We start from the raw sequence: 17,392 nt of genomic DNA, 5'->3' as shown, positions 1-17,392 counted from the left end.
GTGCAAGGGCCACATCACCGCAGGGAAGAAAGGATGGGTTGACAAAGAGAGGTCAGCAGCGGAGGTGCTAAAGCAAACTGGCTTCCGCAGCCGAACTGCGTTTACCACCAAGCCCAACAGCAACCCTTCCGTGCCTGACGATCCAAAACCCAACCTCGACTGAGAGAAGCCACACACGATGGGAACCGGAACCGAGAACCTGGAATCGCACCTAGAGCCGGCTCTAGAGGAACCCTTTGATGGAGCCAAAGACCGGACGACCCCCGGCCAGAAGAGCGAAGGTGCGGCGGGTCCTCCACCGCCGGGAGAGAACGAAACCCGGGCAGCGACCGAGATGATCTCTCCCGCACTCTCAAGGTTTTCAAGCTTGGGCCGACTCCCAACTATCACGACAGAGCACGAGCTGCTGACTCCCCAGAACCTCGAGGTTCTTGGAGTCGGGGGAAGTGGCTACGTCTATAGGTGCCCCGGAGACGTTGCCTATAAAGTAAATGTCACCCAGTGCGAGGTTGACCTGATGATGGTGGCGGGCGATTGCGCTATCACCCCCCTCTGCCATGTCTTGGCCAAGATAGACGGCGCATGGTGGCGGCGGGGACTCATCATGGAGCTCGCCACGCCCTTTGACTTCAAGCTCGTGCCGGCCGAAGAGCGCATGGCCGTCAAGGACGAGATGGTCAGCCTTGTCGAGTGCCTTCACAGCAGCGAAGTCGGCATCGCCCACGGTGATATCAAGCCCGACAACTTCCTGCGGTGCCGCGACGGCAAGCTCCGCCTGTGTGACTTTAACTCGGCCCGGCTGCTGGCCGATGATGAGGTCGAGGACTGGGAGGGTGGCGTCAGCGACCGATACTTGGCCCCGAGCCGCGGCTATCCGGATAGTCATGGCCCGCCCACGATCGTTGACGATAACTATGCCCTGGCCATCTCCGTGTGGGAGGTCTTTACGGGGAAGGATGCGTTGGTGGAGGAGGATATGGAGGAGGCGCTGATGAAAGGTAAGACAGTCGATCTGGACAAGTTGGAGGATGAGCATGTCCGGGTCTTTGTGTGGAAACGGCTACGAGATGGCGGCGCGAAGGTGCCAGACCTCGTTCCTTCACGGGGTGGTGGCGGAAAATAGCATGCAAATCTGCACACCCAGCGCAAACAATGTCTAATTCTGGGTCGGGACCGGGCGGACTGATCCACGGCATCCCCATGTCGTCGAGATACTCATCTACCTCACAGAAGTATCTGGGCTATTCCTAGGGGGCTCGTCATCAAACTCCGCTGCCTACCTAGGTATATGTACCTAGGTGGAAAGGAGATCAGATCCTGGGGGGCAGACGTCCCCGGATAGCGTCTTTCCTTCTAGAGAACCGTATACCCTTCCTTCACTGGGTGTACGGGGGAACCAGGACTTTTACTCTAAATAAATCAGATTGCTTGAAGAAGGCCTATACTTGAATACATTAGTATGGAATATAAGAATAGGATGTGTGGTTTGGTATACAACGACTACAGCTCACAACACACAGGCTAGGCAGGGCTGGATAGAAGATATTGCGCCTCGTCCATTAACATTTAGACTCACTGCCTTCACATATGGTCATCCGGTAGTTAATACTTGACTCCCGTCAACAACCCCTGACAATCATCAGCCCAGGCTTGAAACAACAATCTTTTTTCCTTTTCCCGAAAGTAAGCGAAAAGTTGGAGCCGTAGTCGATCTTTTCCTATCCACAGACCGGCCTTCAACTTCTTTCGGGGCCGCCTCATATCTGGCTGATACCCGGTCTAATCGGGATCATCCATCCTCGCCTGATGCGGTGAGCTTCGTCCGAACTGCAGCATCGACAGTGCATGATTTACTCACGGCTGAGCTGATGCCACAATGTCACATCGGTGCTTTTTGCCCCGGGTACGGAACTACCCGAAACATCGCAGCGAGACAAGAGAAAATAAACTCTCAACGGCCCCTCTTCATCAGGGTCTCCCTTGCGTCGCGGCTCCTTGTTGACTGGCGACTGACTAACAAGCCAGTCAACCTCTCCCCACATCTGCAACCCAAAAAGTTGGGTTTTCTCGTTGACCGCCCTTGCTAGCTCAAGTGACACTCAGAAATAAAACAAAAAAACCAGCATCCGAACATGATCCCCTCCTTCTTCCGAGGCAGACCGCTCACACCACAGACACCGGGCCGAGGAGAAACGAAAACCAGCACATCAACCCAAAACAGCCAAACTCGGCCAAGCCAGTTCCCGGACGACCGGCCACGACACCACCACCACCACTATCCGAGCAGAGCCCCCCCGACAGCGGGCAGACGGACGGACTCCTTCTCCCCCACGTGTGACCCTTCTCTCGAGCGATGGGGCGGGGGGAAGGGGGGGAACACTCACACTCACACTCACAGCGCAGCAGCAACCCCTCTAAATTTACCCCAGGATTCACACAACCCCTCCATCTCCCCTCACATGCAAGCAAGCTACAAGGAAACCAAGCTCCCAAGCCAAACCAACACCAAAACGGGGTGCGGGCGACACTTGAGTGAGCAACCAGCAACCCCGCATGCCCAACGCCCCGCCATGCCAATGCCAATGCCAATGCCAATGTCGTGCCCATGCCATGCAACCCAGCACCCCATGTGCCCATCTCGCTCACTTGCATGGGGAGAGAGAGGGGAGACCAAGGCCGAGCGACACTAGTTAACTAATAAAACACCACAACGGGGGGAGGGGGGCAGGAAATCACAAGCTACTACTGTGCGCGGACAGGAGCAGCAGAAAGAGGTAGTTATTCTTAGACGAGGCCCGATTCGAACCGATAGATTTCGTTTTCATGCGCTCCACCCGCCGAGGGCCGAGGGACCCGTGTGCTGCCAGATGTGCTTGCTGTGTTGTAATCTGTGACTCTATCTTCCTAGGTAAATGTGTCCTGTCCAGCAACCGAAACCAACCAGTTTTCCCTAGTTAGTTGCCTCCCCACCCACTCGGGTCTCTCCACCAGGTCACTCACCTCGGTGCACTATCCCGTGGGGGTGCACAATGATCCCACTGACCGACAAAGAACCAGCCCGTCGAAACTTCCATGGAAGTTTTTCGTCGCTGTCCAAGAAAGAGTGGAAGCTTTTCTCCCCAAAAGTGGGGGATGCCCCGCCATCCGCAGCCTGGCGACCGGGACTGGGGCACTCGGGCGCAGCTCACCGCCGCTGTCACAAACAGGCCGAGAACGAACGCCGAGCTTTGCCCGCGAGACAGGGGCTTCGCCGTATATGCATTCTTCCACCGACCTCCACGGGCAAGGAGGGACCAGGGAGTTTTCAACGAGCGGGCCTCGAGCAGAAAAAAAAGGGGGATCGCCGACGGTTGGTGGTCAAGGCAGATCGGCATGAGCGGCATCCTTCATCAACTGCCACATATTCTGTACATACCTTTTACTTTTGATCACGGAAAACCAAAAATGGGATATCAACCACCATCCCCAATCCGGACAGGCCAGCCAGCCAGCCAACCCAACAAAAAACGTCTGGTCTATTCTTCTTCTTCTCTCTTTTCCTCCGTAATGTTATGATGCTATGCTCGTTCTTATGTACCTCCATGCTCCCAGCATCTAGAGTCAAATCGTAGTTGTTGAGAAACGGGGAACCGTAAATAGCCGAAACGGGTGAGCCTGGAATGTGCAAGCCGCCGCAAAACGTAGATATTGTACCATAGTGCCGTATGGTAATTCAAAATAGCCACACACGTGTAGCCGTCAGTTGCAGGTCGTCGGGATTCCCGAGCCTCAACATGTCCTCCAGAAACAAACGTGCCTCTCCTTTTTTTCTCATCTCCTCTGTGAACCTTAAACGCGCCTCCGGCTGAAAATGCGACAGGAAATGCGGGAAACCGAAAGGGGCATGGTATGATGCATATGGTGTAGAAAAGATGATGAAGGCAAAAAAATGATCATCATGTCGTTTGACTTTCATGCCCAGACAAAAAGGAAAGAAAAAAAAAATAAGAGACTGCCTTCTGCGCCATCACCTCGAAGAGAACTGCCCTGGCCAAATCGCCACCCCGCTTGCGTGCTCCATTCCGTGTAAGCCAGTAAACGCGACTGAAACATAACTCCGGCGAACAAGAGGAATATGTACGTGGCGTCGGGGGTATTCGCTGCTTGAATCATCACTCTGGAACTGATGGAGAGCGGGGTATTCGAGACCGGAAGGTGCGAGAAACCGTCGCGATGGTCGCTACCGGGTATCGTTCCGTGTTATTGCCCGTCCCAAAATGATACCATGTTGCTTTCTGTCGGCGACTCGGTCAAGGCCGGCATCGTGTAGTCGTTCATCCAGAAGCCCGGGTCATCATCCAGCGAGGTGACGCCGTTGAACGCGGGCGCGCTCGTGGGGAGCAACGTCGGGTCGTCGCCGGACATGGTGGCGGGGGTCGGTAGGAACTTGCTGGCATCCTTCTTCATGTAGCTAAACTCGTCAAGGTCCAGATTCGTGAGGTCCGGGTTTCCGAGCAGACCGACGTGCGCGTGGCCAAATCCGTACCCGTTGATGGAAGCGCTGCTTTGGTACGTCTCAAAATCATCGAGCGGGTTCGATAGGAAGTCCTCTACTTCGGAAACTTCGCCCGACGTCGAAGTGGTTGTCGTCATGGTCGGGATATTCTCGGACCCGGCAAAGTCGAAGCCACCGTAGCTTTGCGGTTGGCTGTAGTTCGAAGGCGCAAAGTCAGATGTCTTGCCGGCGAGTTCGAGGCCCTCATAGTTGCTCCAATCGACCGAAGCCGCGCTCAGCCCAGCGCTAAACATGGGCTGCTCATAATCCGACAGGGCACCGAAGAAGTCGGCGCTGTTCGGGATGTACGAGGGGTACTTGATACTCGAAAGATCCAAGGGCGGCAGCTGCCCATTGAGCTGGGCAAAAGAAGAGGAGGAGCCTTCTAAGAGGGGCGAGGCAGCTTCCGACTTGACCCGGCGTTGCGCCTGGGCGATCCCATCATTGCTACTGCTTCCGGTCGCGGAACTGGCATCGCCGTTCGTGCTGGCGCCAAAGAGGTCGTCCATTGATCGGTTCCTCATGCTACCCATGCTGCTCGCGCTCGTTACCGAGTTGCCGCGGGTTAGCTGGTATGGGCCGCATTTCTGCGAAGCTTTGGCGTGCTTGTACGTCGGCTTGTGGTTACCATTGGCGTCGAAAGACAGGCAGGCATCCGAGTTGGTCGTGTTGGCGCGGCGTCTGGGGCGGGAGCTCGCCTTGGCGATCTTGGGCTGCGATGGGATGGGCTCGTCCGAGTCCGACTCGGGCACCGTGTCCAGCGTCGGTTCCCTCTTGTGTGAGCAAGTGCAACGACCGCCATGGCCACAGCAGCAGCTTTCTGCGAACGGAGGTCAGGAATCAGAGGTGCGGAGCCTTGATCAATCAGACACGACAATGCTCACCCTTGTGACCATCGATTACAGGTCTCAAGTGCACGCACTTATGCGTCTTCTCGCCGCAGTCGCACTTGACGTGGGCCGAGCGCGACTTGCGCATTGCGCGGCAGTGCTGGCATTGCGAAACCGGCCGCCCTTTCTTGTTGATGTGTTGAAGTGGCCGCTCTATCCTCTAGTGTTAGCTCTCTCTTTCATCACCATTTACCCCGCGAGACCAAGTTGGAGACAGGCCGCATGAAAGTTGGGGGCATTGAGGGGAAGCAGCAGGGGCAGCAGCATAGCCCCCACTATGAAGCTTGTCGTGTGCTGCGATTGCTGCGGTAAATCCGCGACCCCTCGGTTGCAGCCGACCAAGCCAAGCAGCCAGCGTGCCAGCGCATTGCAGCACATCGAAGACGGGAACCGCATGCAGGGGAAGAAAGCAAAAATCACTCACCATGATGCTGGCAGTTGCTGACGCGATGGCCTCTCACACAGGCCTCGCAAGCCCACTTCTCTCCGTCGATGAGCATGGCGGAGAAACTGCAATCGTAGCCGGTCTATCAAGACGAGACAGCGGTTTGTGAGTCCGGAATAACGTCCGGTCTTGAACAAGTTGCTGCGGTGTCGCAAAGTCGGTGGCTGTCGGAGCTGCAGAGCCGACAGGGGAAAAAAGCAAAACCTTCGGGAATGCCCGACGGGCGACGGGGGTTCGAGACAAAGAGGGTCGCAACGTGCACCGCTCAGAGGGTCATTGCTGGGGATACCGCCCGCCCAAAAACATCGGTACGGGATGCCGCTGACTCCGGAATCGAAGCCAAAAACAACTTTGTTCGTCGAGGGACTCGAACAGCCAAAAGTTGGCGAGGAAAATGAAATAAAAAATAATGTGGGTTGAGTGGAGATGGGGTGGTGGCCTGTTGAGGTCGTTGACGGCTGCCCGGTGGAGCTGGGGCAGTGAAGAAGAGTGTGTAAGTCGACCGATGAGGTGCGATTCTTCCGAAGGCGACGGGCGGGCCGGAGTGTGGTCGCAAGGGCAGATGTGGAGATCCCAGGGCAAACAGGGAGACGGGAGAGCCTGTGTCGGAAGAGCTCGCCTTGCGAGCCGGCTGAACCTTAGGTCAGCAAACCGCTTCCGCCGGATTGTCGAGTGTGCAAAGGCAACCAACAACCGAAACACGAGCTGTCAGGTAGCTGACGGCACTAACGGCACGGGTTGCCAACACGGCGGCGCGGTGACCCAGCAGAGGCGACCGCAGAAGAGCCGACGGGTGAGCTCCTTCCGGAGTTTGTTGGAGGCTAGCTGAAGCTACTCGGGTCGGGCATGACGTGCAGGACAAACCAGCACGACTATGAGTAGGAGTAGGTAGTTAGGTGAAATAATTGCGCAGTCGGGCAAAAGCGATAAAAGTCGGAGGGGCTTGAGGCTGGCTGACTGGGACCGTGAGTGCGAGACTCGGAGCGAGGCGGAGGGAGGTGTGCTTCTTATTATGTATGTATCGGCCCGGCGTGGGACCGCAAGCTTCATCAGGGTCGTCGTGGGATTCCGCATGTGGATGCTGGCAAAACGGGGCGCTAGGATGGATGGACGACAGGCTTGTGGCTGCCCTGACCCAGCAGCCAAGGTCCGGTGCGAGTGACGAAACGTGAACCAGATCGGGATGACCTGCCACGGCGGTGCTTGGCGGAGTACATGGCTGCAGTACAGGCTACGGCTAGCGACGCCCCGAATTGACGAGACAGCAGCGGGATTCAGCGGATTCAGGGTACGAATACATCGGCCCCCATGTTCCTCGCAAATGACGGCAAGACTGGTTGGTCGCAGCCCCCTTCTAGGCGAATAACGGGTCCGCGGGTTCGCGGGTTTCCTTGATAGGATCGTCCAGCAGCAGCAGCAGCAGCAGACAGACAGACCCGGCTGACAAGGGCCCAGCGTCGCCGGAGTGGGAGCTCGGCACGGCGCAGGCCAGGTGGGCGTGGGCGTGGGCGTGGTGTGGAGACCGAGGGCAAGGGCTCCAACATCCTGGGGCGGGTTGGCAACGTGAAAAGCGGAGGCTCCATTGGAGGAAAAGGAACGAGAAACCGTGTCGGTTGAGTGGGTGCGAAGTGGGTGGTCGAGGGGTCGCTCGGTGGGAAACAGTGCAAGTCCCAAGGGTTCTTGCCCCGAGCGCCGGGCTTCCATCCTTCCAGGTTCTCCCACTTTCCTAGAGTGGGCTCCTTCCTCACTCGGTCTGCCCTTCGGGCTTGATGCTGTTCTGCACAGGGCAGTCGCGCAAGATATCTGAGTTGTGCCTCCCAGCCCCATCTTACTCAATCCACAACTGGTGGCAGGTTGAAGTTCCTGATTTTGGCAACATCGGAAATCCCCGGCGTCTCCGTTCTTCTTCACCTGCATCGGAAGGCATGGGAATTGTGTCAAGACGAGGACTGCCGTGCTTCTCCCACCCACTTCCCCATTGCCCGAGACGGATCTGAGTGGCCGAGTTCATGCCGTAATTCTGGCCGTTACCGCGTGCAGTTTGCAAAAGGCTCGGCGCCATCACGGGCAACTTCGAGAAGACCCCAGTTGATGAGTGGGGTGCTGCCCGTTCTCCACTGCCATTCCGAGGAGCATCCCCACGGCGGCGCTTCTTGAGACACGGGTAAAAACCCCAATCAAAGGCAACAGGCCCGAACAATCTCGACAAAATGGCTGGCTACAATCTCGAATTTGGCTGGGATTCCTCATCATCTTGTAACAGTGATGATACCCTGGGTAAGTGTCCTCCTGTGTAGGAGTATGACTTCGTCTATGCTGTTCGAAAGTCGAAAGTTCAGGATGATCCGGGCGGCGCTTCCACTCTTTTTCTATCAATGGTTTTTGGAGCGGAAGCGCAAGGGTCTGTTCCTTGGCTGGCGGGAGTTTCTTCAGGGAAAGTTAGTTAGCGCCGATGCCCGAATGACGCGCTTCTCTTCTCTGCGACAACTGCAGGTCACACACACACCAAACGAAACAACCACCCACACCATCAAACTCGAGAGAGACCCTCCAGTTAGGTTCCACTGTCAGAGTCTCGTCAAATGCTGCTAGCGGGTTTTCTCGCTCGTCATGTGTGGCAGGACTGCGGATGCCGTGGCTCGTGAGACCGGCGAGCATCTTCTGACCCCCTCCGTTCCGCGTCCGCCGGCTTGCGGAATCGACTGTCTAGTTAGTTATCCCGTTCCCCCCAAACGCTCAACAGAACACCACGGCGGGCCGAGTCAACTCGAAATGTTGTGCCCTGGCTCATGCATTACTGCCGCCGCAAACGGAGCAAGGACGGGGCATTGCAACGAGTCCCTCTTTGGCGAGAGACAGTGGGTGCTCGGCATCCCGCGCCAGTGACATGTCCTCACCTTGCCGTTGGTGGACATGGATGCCAAAAAGGTCAGCCGTGACAGGCCGCTTCCACACACAGCCGACGACGGTTACGTGCCCTCTTGGCGTGGTAGGAAGGCTGCCCACAGGTGTGATCGAACCCTCGCTCCCGCCTGCAGTTGGACTCTGTGACTCTGCAGTTGATTAGAGGCAAAATGTGCAGATTGCCAGCCGCCGCTGAGCCGCGCCGATCTCTCCGTTGATTCTGAAGCGAACGGCAGCCTCAGCGATACAGCCGGCATCTTGACGAGATTCGTCCTGTCATGAGCCTCGTTGCCGGTGTTTGGCCGGGTTGCTCGTTCTCCCGTTCTCCAAGGCCAGCCAAGAGATCGCCGTCCACTCCCCCGAGACCGCCAAGTCTTGGGGCTTCATGAGACGAATCTCGCCGGCTCTCACCCAATGTGCACATGGTAGATGACAAACTGTTATCCGAACTCTGCAGGCAGAGAGATCGTGCAACTCCGAGCAGATTGGTGTTTGCGAGGCAACAAATCCTGACGTCTCCCAAGTTACCGTCGAAGGGTCTCGGTTTGAACCTCCAACTTGGCTCAGCGCCCAGTAACACTTCGATTTCAAACTGGACTTTGAAAGTTTCCCCGACTCTAACTCAGTGATTCAAGACACCCCGCGAAGAGGTTGCGAGCCCAAGGCAACGTCCAGTGCTGCCCCGAGCATGGAGTGCGGTGGGGTCAGGGCCCTAATCGGCCCTGGTGCCAGGGTCGATTTGGCGCTTGGGCCTGTGTAAAAATTTTCACCTCGCCCACAGAATGTGTCTCCTTCCCGGAGCAATGCAGAGGGACGATTTGGGCATTCGCCGGCCACTCCGTGATGCCATCTATTACATACAAGTTGACAAACTGGGTGCCGATGACGAGCCTTGGCTCGGCGAGTTCTCGTTCTCTGGATTCAACCTTGTCCCGGTCGACAAAACGTCGGCTCAGATTGGCTCAAGGACAGTCACCCGCACCACCACGACACCGCAACAGCATCGAGCCCTCCACTCAGTTTTCTCTCAAGGCGGCCGGCAACTCGAAGAGCCGCACATCTGGCTTTGGCCGTCGTGCTGCATGGCATCTGGCTCAGAAACTATCCAATGGACACATCACCATCGCCCCATCTCGTCGGCATTTTCCATCGTGGGACATCGGGCGAAGATCGGCACGCGGCTCCCTGGCACAATATGACACACACTACCCCTCTGAATAACTTCAGAGACAAGAACCAAGGACATCCCACGTTCCGCCTGCTGGCACGCAGGCGTGTGCTGTCATGCCTGTTCCTTGTCCCGGAAGAGAGAAGGCAAAACGTGCATCTCGGATGAGGCATCTTTCCGTCTCTCCTCTTTGCCCACCGAGGTTGGTCACCCAGGAGTTGCGGTGTCAGACCGCCAACGGTAGGAAGGAAGCAGTATTGGTCCAAGTTTCTGCGCCTGACCCAAATGTTTCAGTTACACAAAACTCGGCTGCCAGACGTCACACCCGGGGACCAGCCCTGCCCAAGTCAGAACCACATCTACAAGTTGTAGAATCCCTTGCCCAGCGGCTCAACCGGAACCGTTAACCAGCGGAGGGATCAGTCCATTTGTTTTCTCGGAGGCCGGGTATCACACGACCAGCATCGCGAGCCCGCCGTCAACAGCAGGCCAAGCCCTCACATACCTTCAGTCATCCATAACCAAGGCACCACACCCAGCCCAACCTTGGGCACTCATCGTGGCTGGATTCTTGGCGATCCGTGGGAAAGGACGATCGACAAGCATGATTCAGCCCTGACTCGGTCAACCTTCCAGAACCTCTGATAAGGGGTCCAAAGGGAGCTCACCGACGGCCTGTGATGGAAATCTCGGGCACCATTCAACCAAGGGGCTGCCCGAAGCAATCCAACTGGCGGCCAAAATACCCCGTCCTCCAGGCCTGACCAGAACTTAGCATAAAGGTTTCCTTGGCAGTTCTTTCAGTCATTCTTCGTTCTCCGGCAGATTGGTAACCACCGGTGGCGGGCCACTTGGCACCCGATGCAGCTTCGGTCTGGACCGAAGCTCCCCACGGCACGAGACCCTGACCGCTGGAGTGGCGTGGCAGCTGTCACTGCAACCAGTACCAGTACCAGCTCATGCCGATGACGGAGGAGTCGCTCATCTCCCCCGCGTCAAGGCTTGAAGTGAAGGATTGAGCGGGATCATCCAATTGGCCCATCTGCCCTGTAGCTCAAGTGAGTATCAGGAGCTGAACTCAGTTGGCGTTCCATGTGGGCGACCCCCACGCGCCCCCATCAAGTTGGCATCAGACCCATGCGTCTATCGACGCCACTCATTGCACACTCCATCGAGTTGGTGGGCGTGCCGGCGGTGGATCTCGTTGGCTATGGGGGCACAGCTGCGAAGCCCCGTCGCGTGGGTGAGACAGCATTAATCACACAAGCGCCGTCGAAGAAGGTGACTCGCCCCGTTTATGTAACGAGAGCAAGAAGCTCACCCCCTTGGCTGCGTCGTCTTGTCATGCTTGTCCTCCCTAACTTGGGACGAGTCCAGACGATGCTGCGGGGGGCCGACTTGGCGGACGCCGAGCCTGGCTGCTGCATGGCCCGTACCTTACCTTGCGGAAGGTGAACCTGGAAAGCAGGCTGAGGCTTGGTGCCCCGCATCTACACGTGCTCATCACGCCAGTTGTGATGACGGGAGCATGGTAAGTCGACCGGGGCTCAGACGGACGCGGCCTGAGACGTCTGGGGTTGCCATGGCGGGTACTCGCTCTTTTGCGTATACCTACATCCGCGATCATTATCACCGTTGGCGCGGATGGTTGCTATTGGCATAGATTGATAATTTAGACCCATTGCTGGGCGCCCGTGTTGAGAAATCGTCTTGATACTCAAGGATACCCGGGAATCAGTAGAGGTTACATATCGAAATGTGGAAAGGCCGTTTTCTGTCGACGGGGCACCGGAGGTGTGCCAAGGACGATAGTGACACCAGCCCGTGCTGCGCGGGCATGAACGTGTGTGCCTCCATAAGGCAGAGCGGGTGGTTCTTGGCTGGGAGCTATTACCACACCGGCATAGGCCGACTCGTATGCCCCCCGTCGGCCGGGCCCGACCTCGCGGAGATGCCGGCGAGAGAAGGCGAGTGCGCCTCCGTAAGTGATGATATTGCAATTCCGTGTCAGAGAGGTTGCAAACGATAACGGCTAGCCCACCACTCCAAGGATGGGGGGCCGTTGCTGTGCTCCCGCCCAGTCGGGAGACCGGGGCGGGGGTAATGTAATGGTATTCCGTGGCTGTATCACAGCACCATGGAATGTTGGAGATTCGGCAGTCGAAGGTCACACGGCGGGTCAATATCAGATGACGCGCTTGGCGGGAACATGTGGTTGGGTTCACAGCGGTGCGACGGGACACAAGTAGCTCGCATTGCGTCAGACTCGACATGCTGATTCTGCGTGTCTCTTGAGACAGACAAGTCTCATCGCGATCTCTCGGATGCTTCCCCGTGATAAAGATAGCCCAAGACAACCCAGAGCTGTCGTGTAAGAAGGCGAGACAAATCTAGGCCTTTTGTGACCAAAACATGACTTGAATCATTGACCCTTTGATCTCCAACCTGTTCGTCTATTCTTTCCAAATCTTGAAGTAATGGATCCTGCTGTATCACACGCCCGAGTCCCAGCCAACAGGTAAAAAAGGACAGAGGAGGCCCGGGACTCGGCAAAGCGGGCCCCGCCGATGCTGCCGTGAACCGGCCGAGTCCCGCCCGCTCTGCACGTTCTCCATCCCCCAATTCGTTCCCCGCATGGGGGGAGCTGCGGGCGTGAGATGCGGGGCCAAGCCAGGGCGCCACTCAGATTGCGTGACGCGAGCCGGCGGTTCTCGGTCATCGTTCCCTATTCGACTTCCTTCAAGGTTGGGGAAAGGGATCAAAAACGTCGAGCTGCACTAACTCACCTGCGCCATCTGCATCCCTCGTCGGAAAATCTATCAGAAATTTATTGCGGTGGCTTGCTTGCATGCATCTTTTTTTGGAACTCGCTTCTTGTTTGAAACCAGCTTGCAGCGTGCTGAGAACGTGTTGAGAACGTGCTTCACACGCAGGAGAGGATCGCCTTCATTTATTGGCCAATTGGATTCGTGAGGAATCTGATTACGTCGGAGAGGCCGAAGTGACCAGTCGGATTCGGTGAAGGTAGCGGCGACACGGACGATTCCGGGTTCGGTATTCGTAAACCGACGAGAAGGCCGAGAAGAGATCGATCTGAGAGCCCGGAACGGAGGAGGAGAGCAGGGCAAGGGATTGCTGATCCCCGTTTCCTCGCTTGGTTTGCAACATGGGTGGGCTTGAGGCTTTGAGCCCGGGCACCGACCCAGACAGGTACGTATGGTAATCCGAAGGGGTTACTGGATGATGGACGACGGACACTGACCGACGCAGGCCCGTCCATATCGTCTTCGTCGGTGCCGGCGCTGTTGGGTGCTTCTACGCTTCACGGCTACACCATGTAAGCCAGTAACGCCCCTCCGAGAGGAGCATCTCACTCACTGACCGTCCAGCCATCTCACAACATCCACGTCTCGCTCATCGCTCGCTCCAACTACAAGGCCCTTACCGAGCATGGCGTCCAGCTTCAAACTCACACCTTTGGTGACTACACCTTCCGCCCGCACGCCGTCTTCCCCTCGGTAGCCGCCGCCGCCGCTAATCCTAACCCGTCCGGCGCCGGGCCCCGCGAATGGGACTACATCATCGTCACGACTAAAGCCCTACCCGACCGCTCCGACGACAGCGCCCTCATCGCCCCGCTCGTCGGCGCCAACTCGTGCATCGTGCTCATCCAAAACGGCGTCGGCGTCGAGCAGCCCTACCGCATCCGCTTCCCCGCCACGCCCATCATCAGCGCCGTCACCGTCATCTCCGCCGAGCAGACCTCCCCGGGCACCATCCGGCAGAACCGCTGGACCCGCATCCACATCGGCCCCTACTCCGACTCGGCCTCCTTCTCCCCCGCCTCCGATAACAACAACGCCAGCAATACCAGGAGCAGCAGCAGCACGGCCACCTACACGCGAGGCGACGACACAACCGGCGCGCTCACCCCCACAGGCACCTTTCCCGCCCCCAACAGCAGCAACACCAACAACACCACCAAAACCCCCCCAACCATGGAGGCCCTCCAACAAACCGGCTCCCAGCGCGCCGCCCTGCTAGCCGACTGGTGGACGCGCCTAGGCCAGATCCGGGACGTCGACGTCGCCGCAGACGAAACAGCACTTCAAACAGTGCGGTGGCACAAGCTGTGCATCAACGCAGCCTTCAACCCAGCCGCCGTGCTCGCAGGCGGGCGCGGCAACGCCGACATGGTGCGCGACGACGCCGAGCTGCGCGCCCACCTTTCCGGAGTGATGCGCGAGATCTGGGCGGCCGCGCCGCAGGTGCTGGGGCGGGCTTTCCCCGCGTCGCTGGCGGGGCCGGAGAGGATCCTGAGGAGTACGGAAAGGAATGTGGGCAGTAAGCCGAGTATGCTGCTGGATTGGGAGGCGGGAAGGCCGATGGAGATTGAGGTGATTCTGGGGAATCCGGTGAGGATTGCGAGGGCGAGGGGGGTGGAGATGCCGAGGTTGCAGACGGTTTATGCGCTGTTGAGGAGTGCGCAGGAGGTGAGGGAGCGGGGGGAGAAGAAGGCGGCGGGGAAGGGGAAGTTGTAGGTGGGATTGTGGGGAGTGATTATGGCTTTGGCTGGCGACAAGCTGTTTGTTTATAACTATTGTGTGAGAAAAACGATGGTTATCTCGGTTCCTTCTCGCTGCTGGTTGATGGGACTCTGCTGGATCGGCGTTGCTTCTCCCCGCTGTCTTCCAGCCTCACACCACGATAGTTAAAAGCTGTTGGGTCATTTTCTAATCTCATCCTTACCTTATCCAGACTCCCGATTACACGGGAGTGAATGCGTTCATCGCTTTTCTCTCCTGGTGACGGTATTGTGTGTGAATAGATGGACAGGGCCTCCTGAGTCGGATTAAGCTGTATCTCAGACTCGGAAAGAGTACTTCTATTGTTACCCAAAATAGAGACGGAAATACAATGTTTAAATTACCCATTCCTTGGGCATTCACTGAAAACCAACTGCCACTTACAACTCTCAGACGTTGCACTCAACAACCGGAGCAGAATGGACCCGACTTTTCCATTTTGGTGTTTGCTGTTCCCCTGAAAAGAGGACGCGTCGATGACAACGTCCACAATTTCGATTCAGATTAAGCCTGGCAAGACCCGCCGGCATTCCAGCTGCTATGTAAGATGATTGGCTGTTTTCCAAGCATGCTGGGGTCAAAAACCCACCACCGGCATGGTCTGAGCTCAGGGAGCTGCAAGGTGTGGGCTGACCAAACATGTGGGTTTCAAGATTTTGACAGGCAGTCGTCAAGTTGGTCCTGCATTGCACTCTGCGCCTCCTGCAGTTGTTGACGGCGCAGTTTGTTGTACGAAACTTGAAGGTCGCTACCTCCATGTGCAGCAGGTAAGGCACCGACGCAAATATCACAGGCCTGGCGCCCAACAACTTCGTCGTGGATTGCGACCCCGAGTTGTTTTGAATTCAATTCATGGTTCATCTCATCCCTTAAAACTCAAAAACCCACCTGGCCTTCCAAGCTCACCCCTGATAAACAAAACACATCAACAAAACATCGCGTGTTTTCATCGACCAACATTCTTCGATTATGGAGAAAATCATATACAGCCCGGAACTGACCATTCCTGACACTCTGTTGCTGCGAAACCTCGCCGACGACATCCAGCGGCACAGGGAAATCAAAGGAGCTAGCTCCAACGTCGACCGCGATGAGGGTTACGCCAGCACAGGATCTGGCCGTTCTGCGGCCCAGGACGCCATCAACAGTGCGTAATGATCGCTTTACAAAAGCTCGCGTAGCGGATTAGATGGCTGACATCAGAGACAAGCATCACAGAATACGGCATCTCAGAAGAGCGGGATGCCACCGACATTCAGAAGTTGAATGGATTCAATGACCCCGACAGCGAGGACTTTGAACCAACGGTGATCTCGTCACTCGATCTCGGGGACCTACAGGCTAGGCTCCCCGCCGTCGTGTACCAGAATGTCGTCCTGCCCTACATCGCCTGGGCCCGCACGGTTGTGCGGCACGACACCGACGTCATAATGTTGACACACCTCATCATGTACTTCACCACGTCGCTGCCCAGCGCCGTCTGGCTGTTCTACCACTTCACCTACCTCCACGGCATCTTCCACTTCGTCATGCAGTTCTGGTACATGGGCACCTACACGCTCATGATGCACCAGCACATCCACATGAGCGGCATCCTCGCCAAGCGGCCGCTCCTGCGCCTGTTCGACACCTTCTTCCCCTACCTCACGGACCCGCTGATGGGCCACACGTGGAACACGTACTTCTACCACCACGTCAAGCACCACCACGTCGAGGGCAACGGGCCGGACGACCTGTCGTCGACGCTCCGCTACCAGCGCGACGAGCTGCTGCACTTCCTGCACTACATCGGCCGCTTCCTGGTCCTGATCTGGCTGGACCTGCCGCTGTACTACCTGCGCAAGGGCAAGTACGTCAACGCCGCCAAGGCCGCCTTCTGGGAGCTGTCCAACTACACGGCCATCTACATGATGTACCGGCTCAACAGCCGCGCGGCCGTTTTTGTGTTTATCTTGCCGTTGACGCTCATGCGCATCGGCCTGATGGTCGGCAACTGGGGCCAGCACGCCTTTGTCGATGCCGACGAGCCGGACTCTGACTTCCGCTCGAGCATCACGCTGATCGATGTGCCGGTATGCCCCCCCCCTCCCCTTCCCTTCTTCATCCCCCTTCCCAAACCACCAACTAACCCACCCCCCCTCTCCTGCTTTGCAGAGCAACCGCTACTGCTACAACGACGGCTACCACACGTCGCACCACCTCAACCCGCGCCGCCACTGGCGGCACCACCCGGTCGCCTTCCTCCGGCAGAAGGAGACGTACGCGACCGAGAAGGCCCTCGTCTTCCACAACATCGACTACCTCATGATCACGGTGCGCCTGCTCCGGAAGGACTACGCCCACCTCGCCCGCTGCCTCGTCCCCATCGGCCCGCAGATCGACCTCTCGTTGGAGGAGAGGGCGGAGATGCTGCGTCGCCATACGAGGAAGTTTGGGGAGGAGGAGATTAGGGTCAAGTTTGCGGGTGCTGGTGGTGGTGGGGAGGGGGAGAAGAAGAAGGAGTAGGGGGTTTGTTTGTCGGGACGGAGGAGTTGAGGGGGGAAGGGGGGAGAAGGGAGGGTTGGGTGGGCTGGGTTGTGTATCTAGGGTTGGTTGCCTGACGGGTAATTGTGGTTGGGGTGCTGTGGTGTGTAATGGTATTAGCGGTAGACGATAGATGTAATTACTAGATATTCAGTTCTTGAGACATGGGCTGGACTACGAGCTACGGACTGGGCATATATGGGTGGGAGCGGCGGGGGTTGGGCCTCGCAGTGGGCACATCTCCCTTCCTGCCATCATCGGTGCCAAGCCAGGGCTCTTCGCAGGCGCTTGTTATCAGGCCCGGAGAGTTCATCGGAATCCTCGAGAGGCGGTCCCCTTGTC

The 17,392-nt window shown here is 57.3% G+C and overlaps 5 protein-coding genes across 5 annotated transcripts; 3 read left to right on the top strand and 2 right to left on the bottom strand.

Moving 5' to 3' along the window:
• Positions 1-21: 21 nt before the first annotated feature.
• On the top strand, positions 22-1,428 carry B0H64DRAFT_467614 (kinase-like domain-containing protein). Its single transcript, XM_062807721.1, has one exon. It carries the CDS (start codon positions 179-181, stop codon positions 1,121-1,123), a length of 945 nt encoding a protein of 314 aa, XP_062656023.1. The 5' UTR covers positions 22-178; the 3' UTR covers positions 1,124-1,428.
• Positions 1,429-4,097: 2,669 nt separating this feature from the next.
• Positions 4,098-5,758, bottom strand: B0H64DRAFT_229798 (uncharacterized protein). The gene is made up of 2 exons (XM_062799709.1): positions 5,419-5,758; positions 4,098-5,354 (listed from the first exon to the last, which is right to left on the bottom strand). The coding sequence occupies exons 1-2, from the start codon at positions 5,510-5,512 to the stop codon at positions 4,240-4,242; spliced, it is 1,209 nt and encodes a 402-aa protein (XP_062656022.1). The 5' UTR covers positions 5,513-5,758; the 3' UTR covers positions 4,098-4,239.
• Positions 5,759-11,442: 5,684 nt separating this feature from the next.
• B0H64DRAFT_229728 (uncharacterized protein) lies at positions 11,443-12,616 on the bottom strand. Its single transcript, XM_062799708.1, has one exon. The coding sequence runs from the start codon at positions 12,212-12,214 to the stop codon at positions 11,489-11,491; it is 726 nt and encodes a 241-aa protein (XP_062656021.1). The 5' UTR covers positions 12,215-12,616; the 3' UTR covers positions 11,443-11,488.
• A 58-nt stretch (positions 12,617-12,674) lies between these two features.
• B0H64DRAFT_365446 (ketopantoate reductase PanE/ApbA-domain-containing protein) lies at positions 12,675-14,482 on the top strand (the record flags this gene model as incomplete). The annotated part of the gene is made up of 3 exons (XM_062801877.1): positions 12,675-13,151; positions 13,212-13,278; positions 13,331-14,482. The coding sequence occupies exons 1-3, from the start codon at positions 13,108-13,110 to the stop codon at positions 14,480-14,482; spliced, it is 1,263 nt and encodes a 420-aa protein (XP_062656020.1). The 5' UTR covers positions 12,675-13,107.
• A 690-nt stretch (positions 14,483-15,172) lies between these two features.
• On the top strand, positions 15,173-17,044 carry B0H64DRAFT_406894 (fatty acid desaturase). The gene is made up of 3 exons (XM_062804533.1): positions 15,173-15,674; positions 15,746-16,599; positions 16,682-17,044. Exons 1-3 carry the CDS (start codon positions 15,497-15,499, stop codon positions 17,030-17,032), a joined length of 1,383 nt encoding a protein of 460 aa, XP_062656019.1. The 5' UTR covers positions 15,173-15,496; the 3' UTR covers positions 17,033-17,044.
• The last annotated feature ends 348 nt before the right edge of the window (positions 17,045-17,392 follow it).

Source organism: Chaetomium fimeti, assembly GCF_033439085.1.
Source record: "Chaetomium fimeti strain CBS 168.71 chromosome Unknown B0H64scaffold_7, whole genome shotgun sequence".
NCBI classification, from domain to species: Eukaryota; Fungi; Ascomycota; class Sordariomycetes; order Sordariales; family Chaetomiaceae; genus Chaetomium; species Chaetomium fimeti.
This window is presented reverse-complemented; position numbering and strand designations above follow the sequence as displayed.

What these genes read in the sequence shown, in the direction of transcription:
- B0H64DRAFT_467614 (XM_062807721.1), top strand. Translation starts at nt 179, where the DNA reads ATGGGAACCGGAACCGAGAACCTGGAATCGCACCTAGAGCCGGCTCTA.
- B0H64DRAFT_229798 (XM_062799709.1), bottom strand. Translation starts at nt 5,512, where the DNA reads ATGCGCAAGTCGCGCTCGGCCCACGTCAAGTGCGACTGCGGCGAGAAG. An exon ending in TGTAATCGATGGTCACAAGG is followed by an intron (nt 5,355 to 5,418) that starts GTGAGCATTGTC and finishes CTCCGTTCGCAG; the next exon opens with AAAGCTGCTGCTGTGGCCAT.
- B0H64DRAFT_229728 (XM_062799708.1), bottom strand. Translation starts at nt 12,214, where the DNA reads ATGTCGAGTCTGACGCAATGCGAGCTACTTGTGTCCCGTCGCACCGCT.
- B0H64DRAFT_406894 (XM_062804533.1), top strand. Translation starts at nt 15,497, where the DNA reads ATGGAGAAAATCATATACAGCCCGGAACTGACCATTCCTGACACTCTG. An exon ending in GGCCCAGGACGCCATCAACA is followed by an intron (nt 15,675 to 15,745) that starts GTGCGTAATGAT and finishes CAAGCATCACAG; the next exon opens with AATACGGCATCTCAGAAGAG. An exon ending in TCACGCTGATCGATGTGCCG is followed by an intron (nt 16,600 to 16,681) that starts GTATGCCCCCCC and finishes CCTGCTTTGCAG; the next exon opens with AGCAACCGCTACTGCTACAA.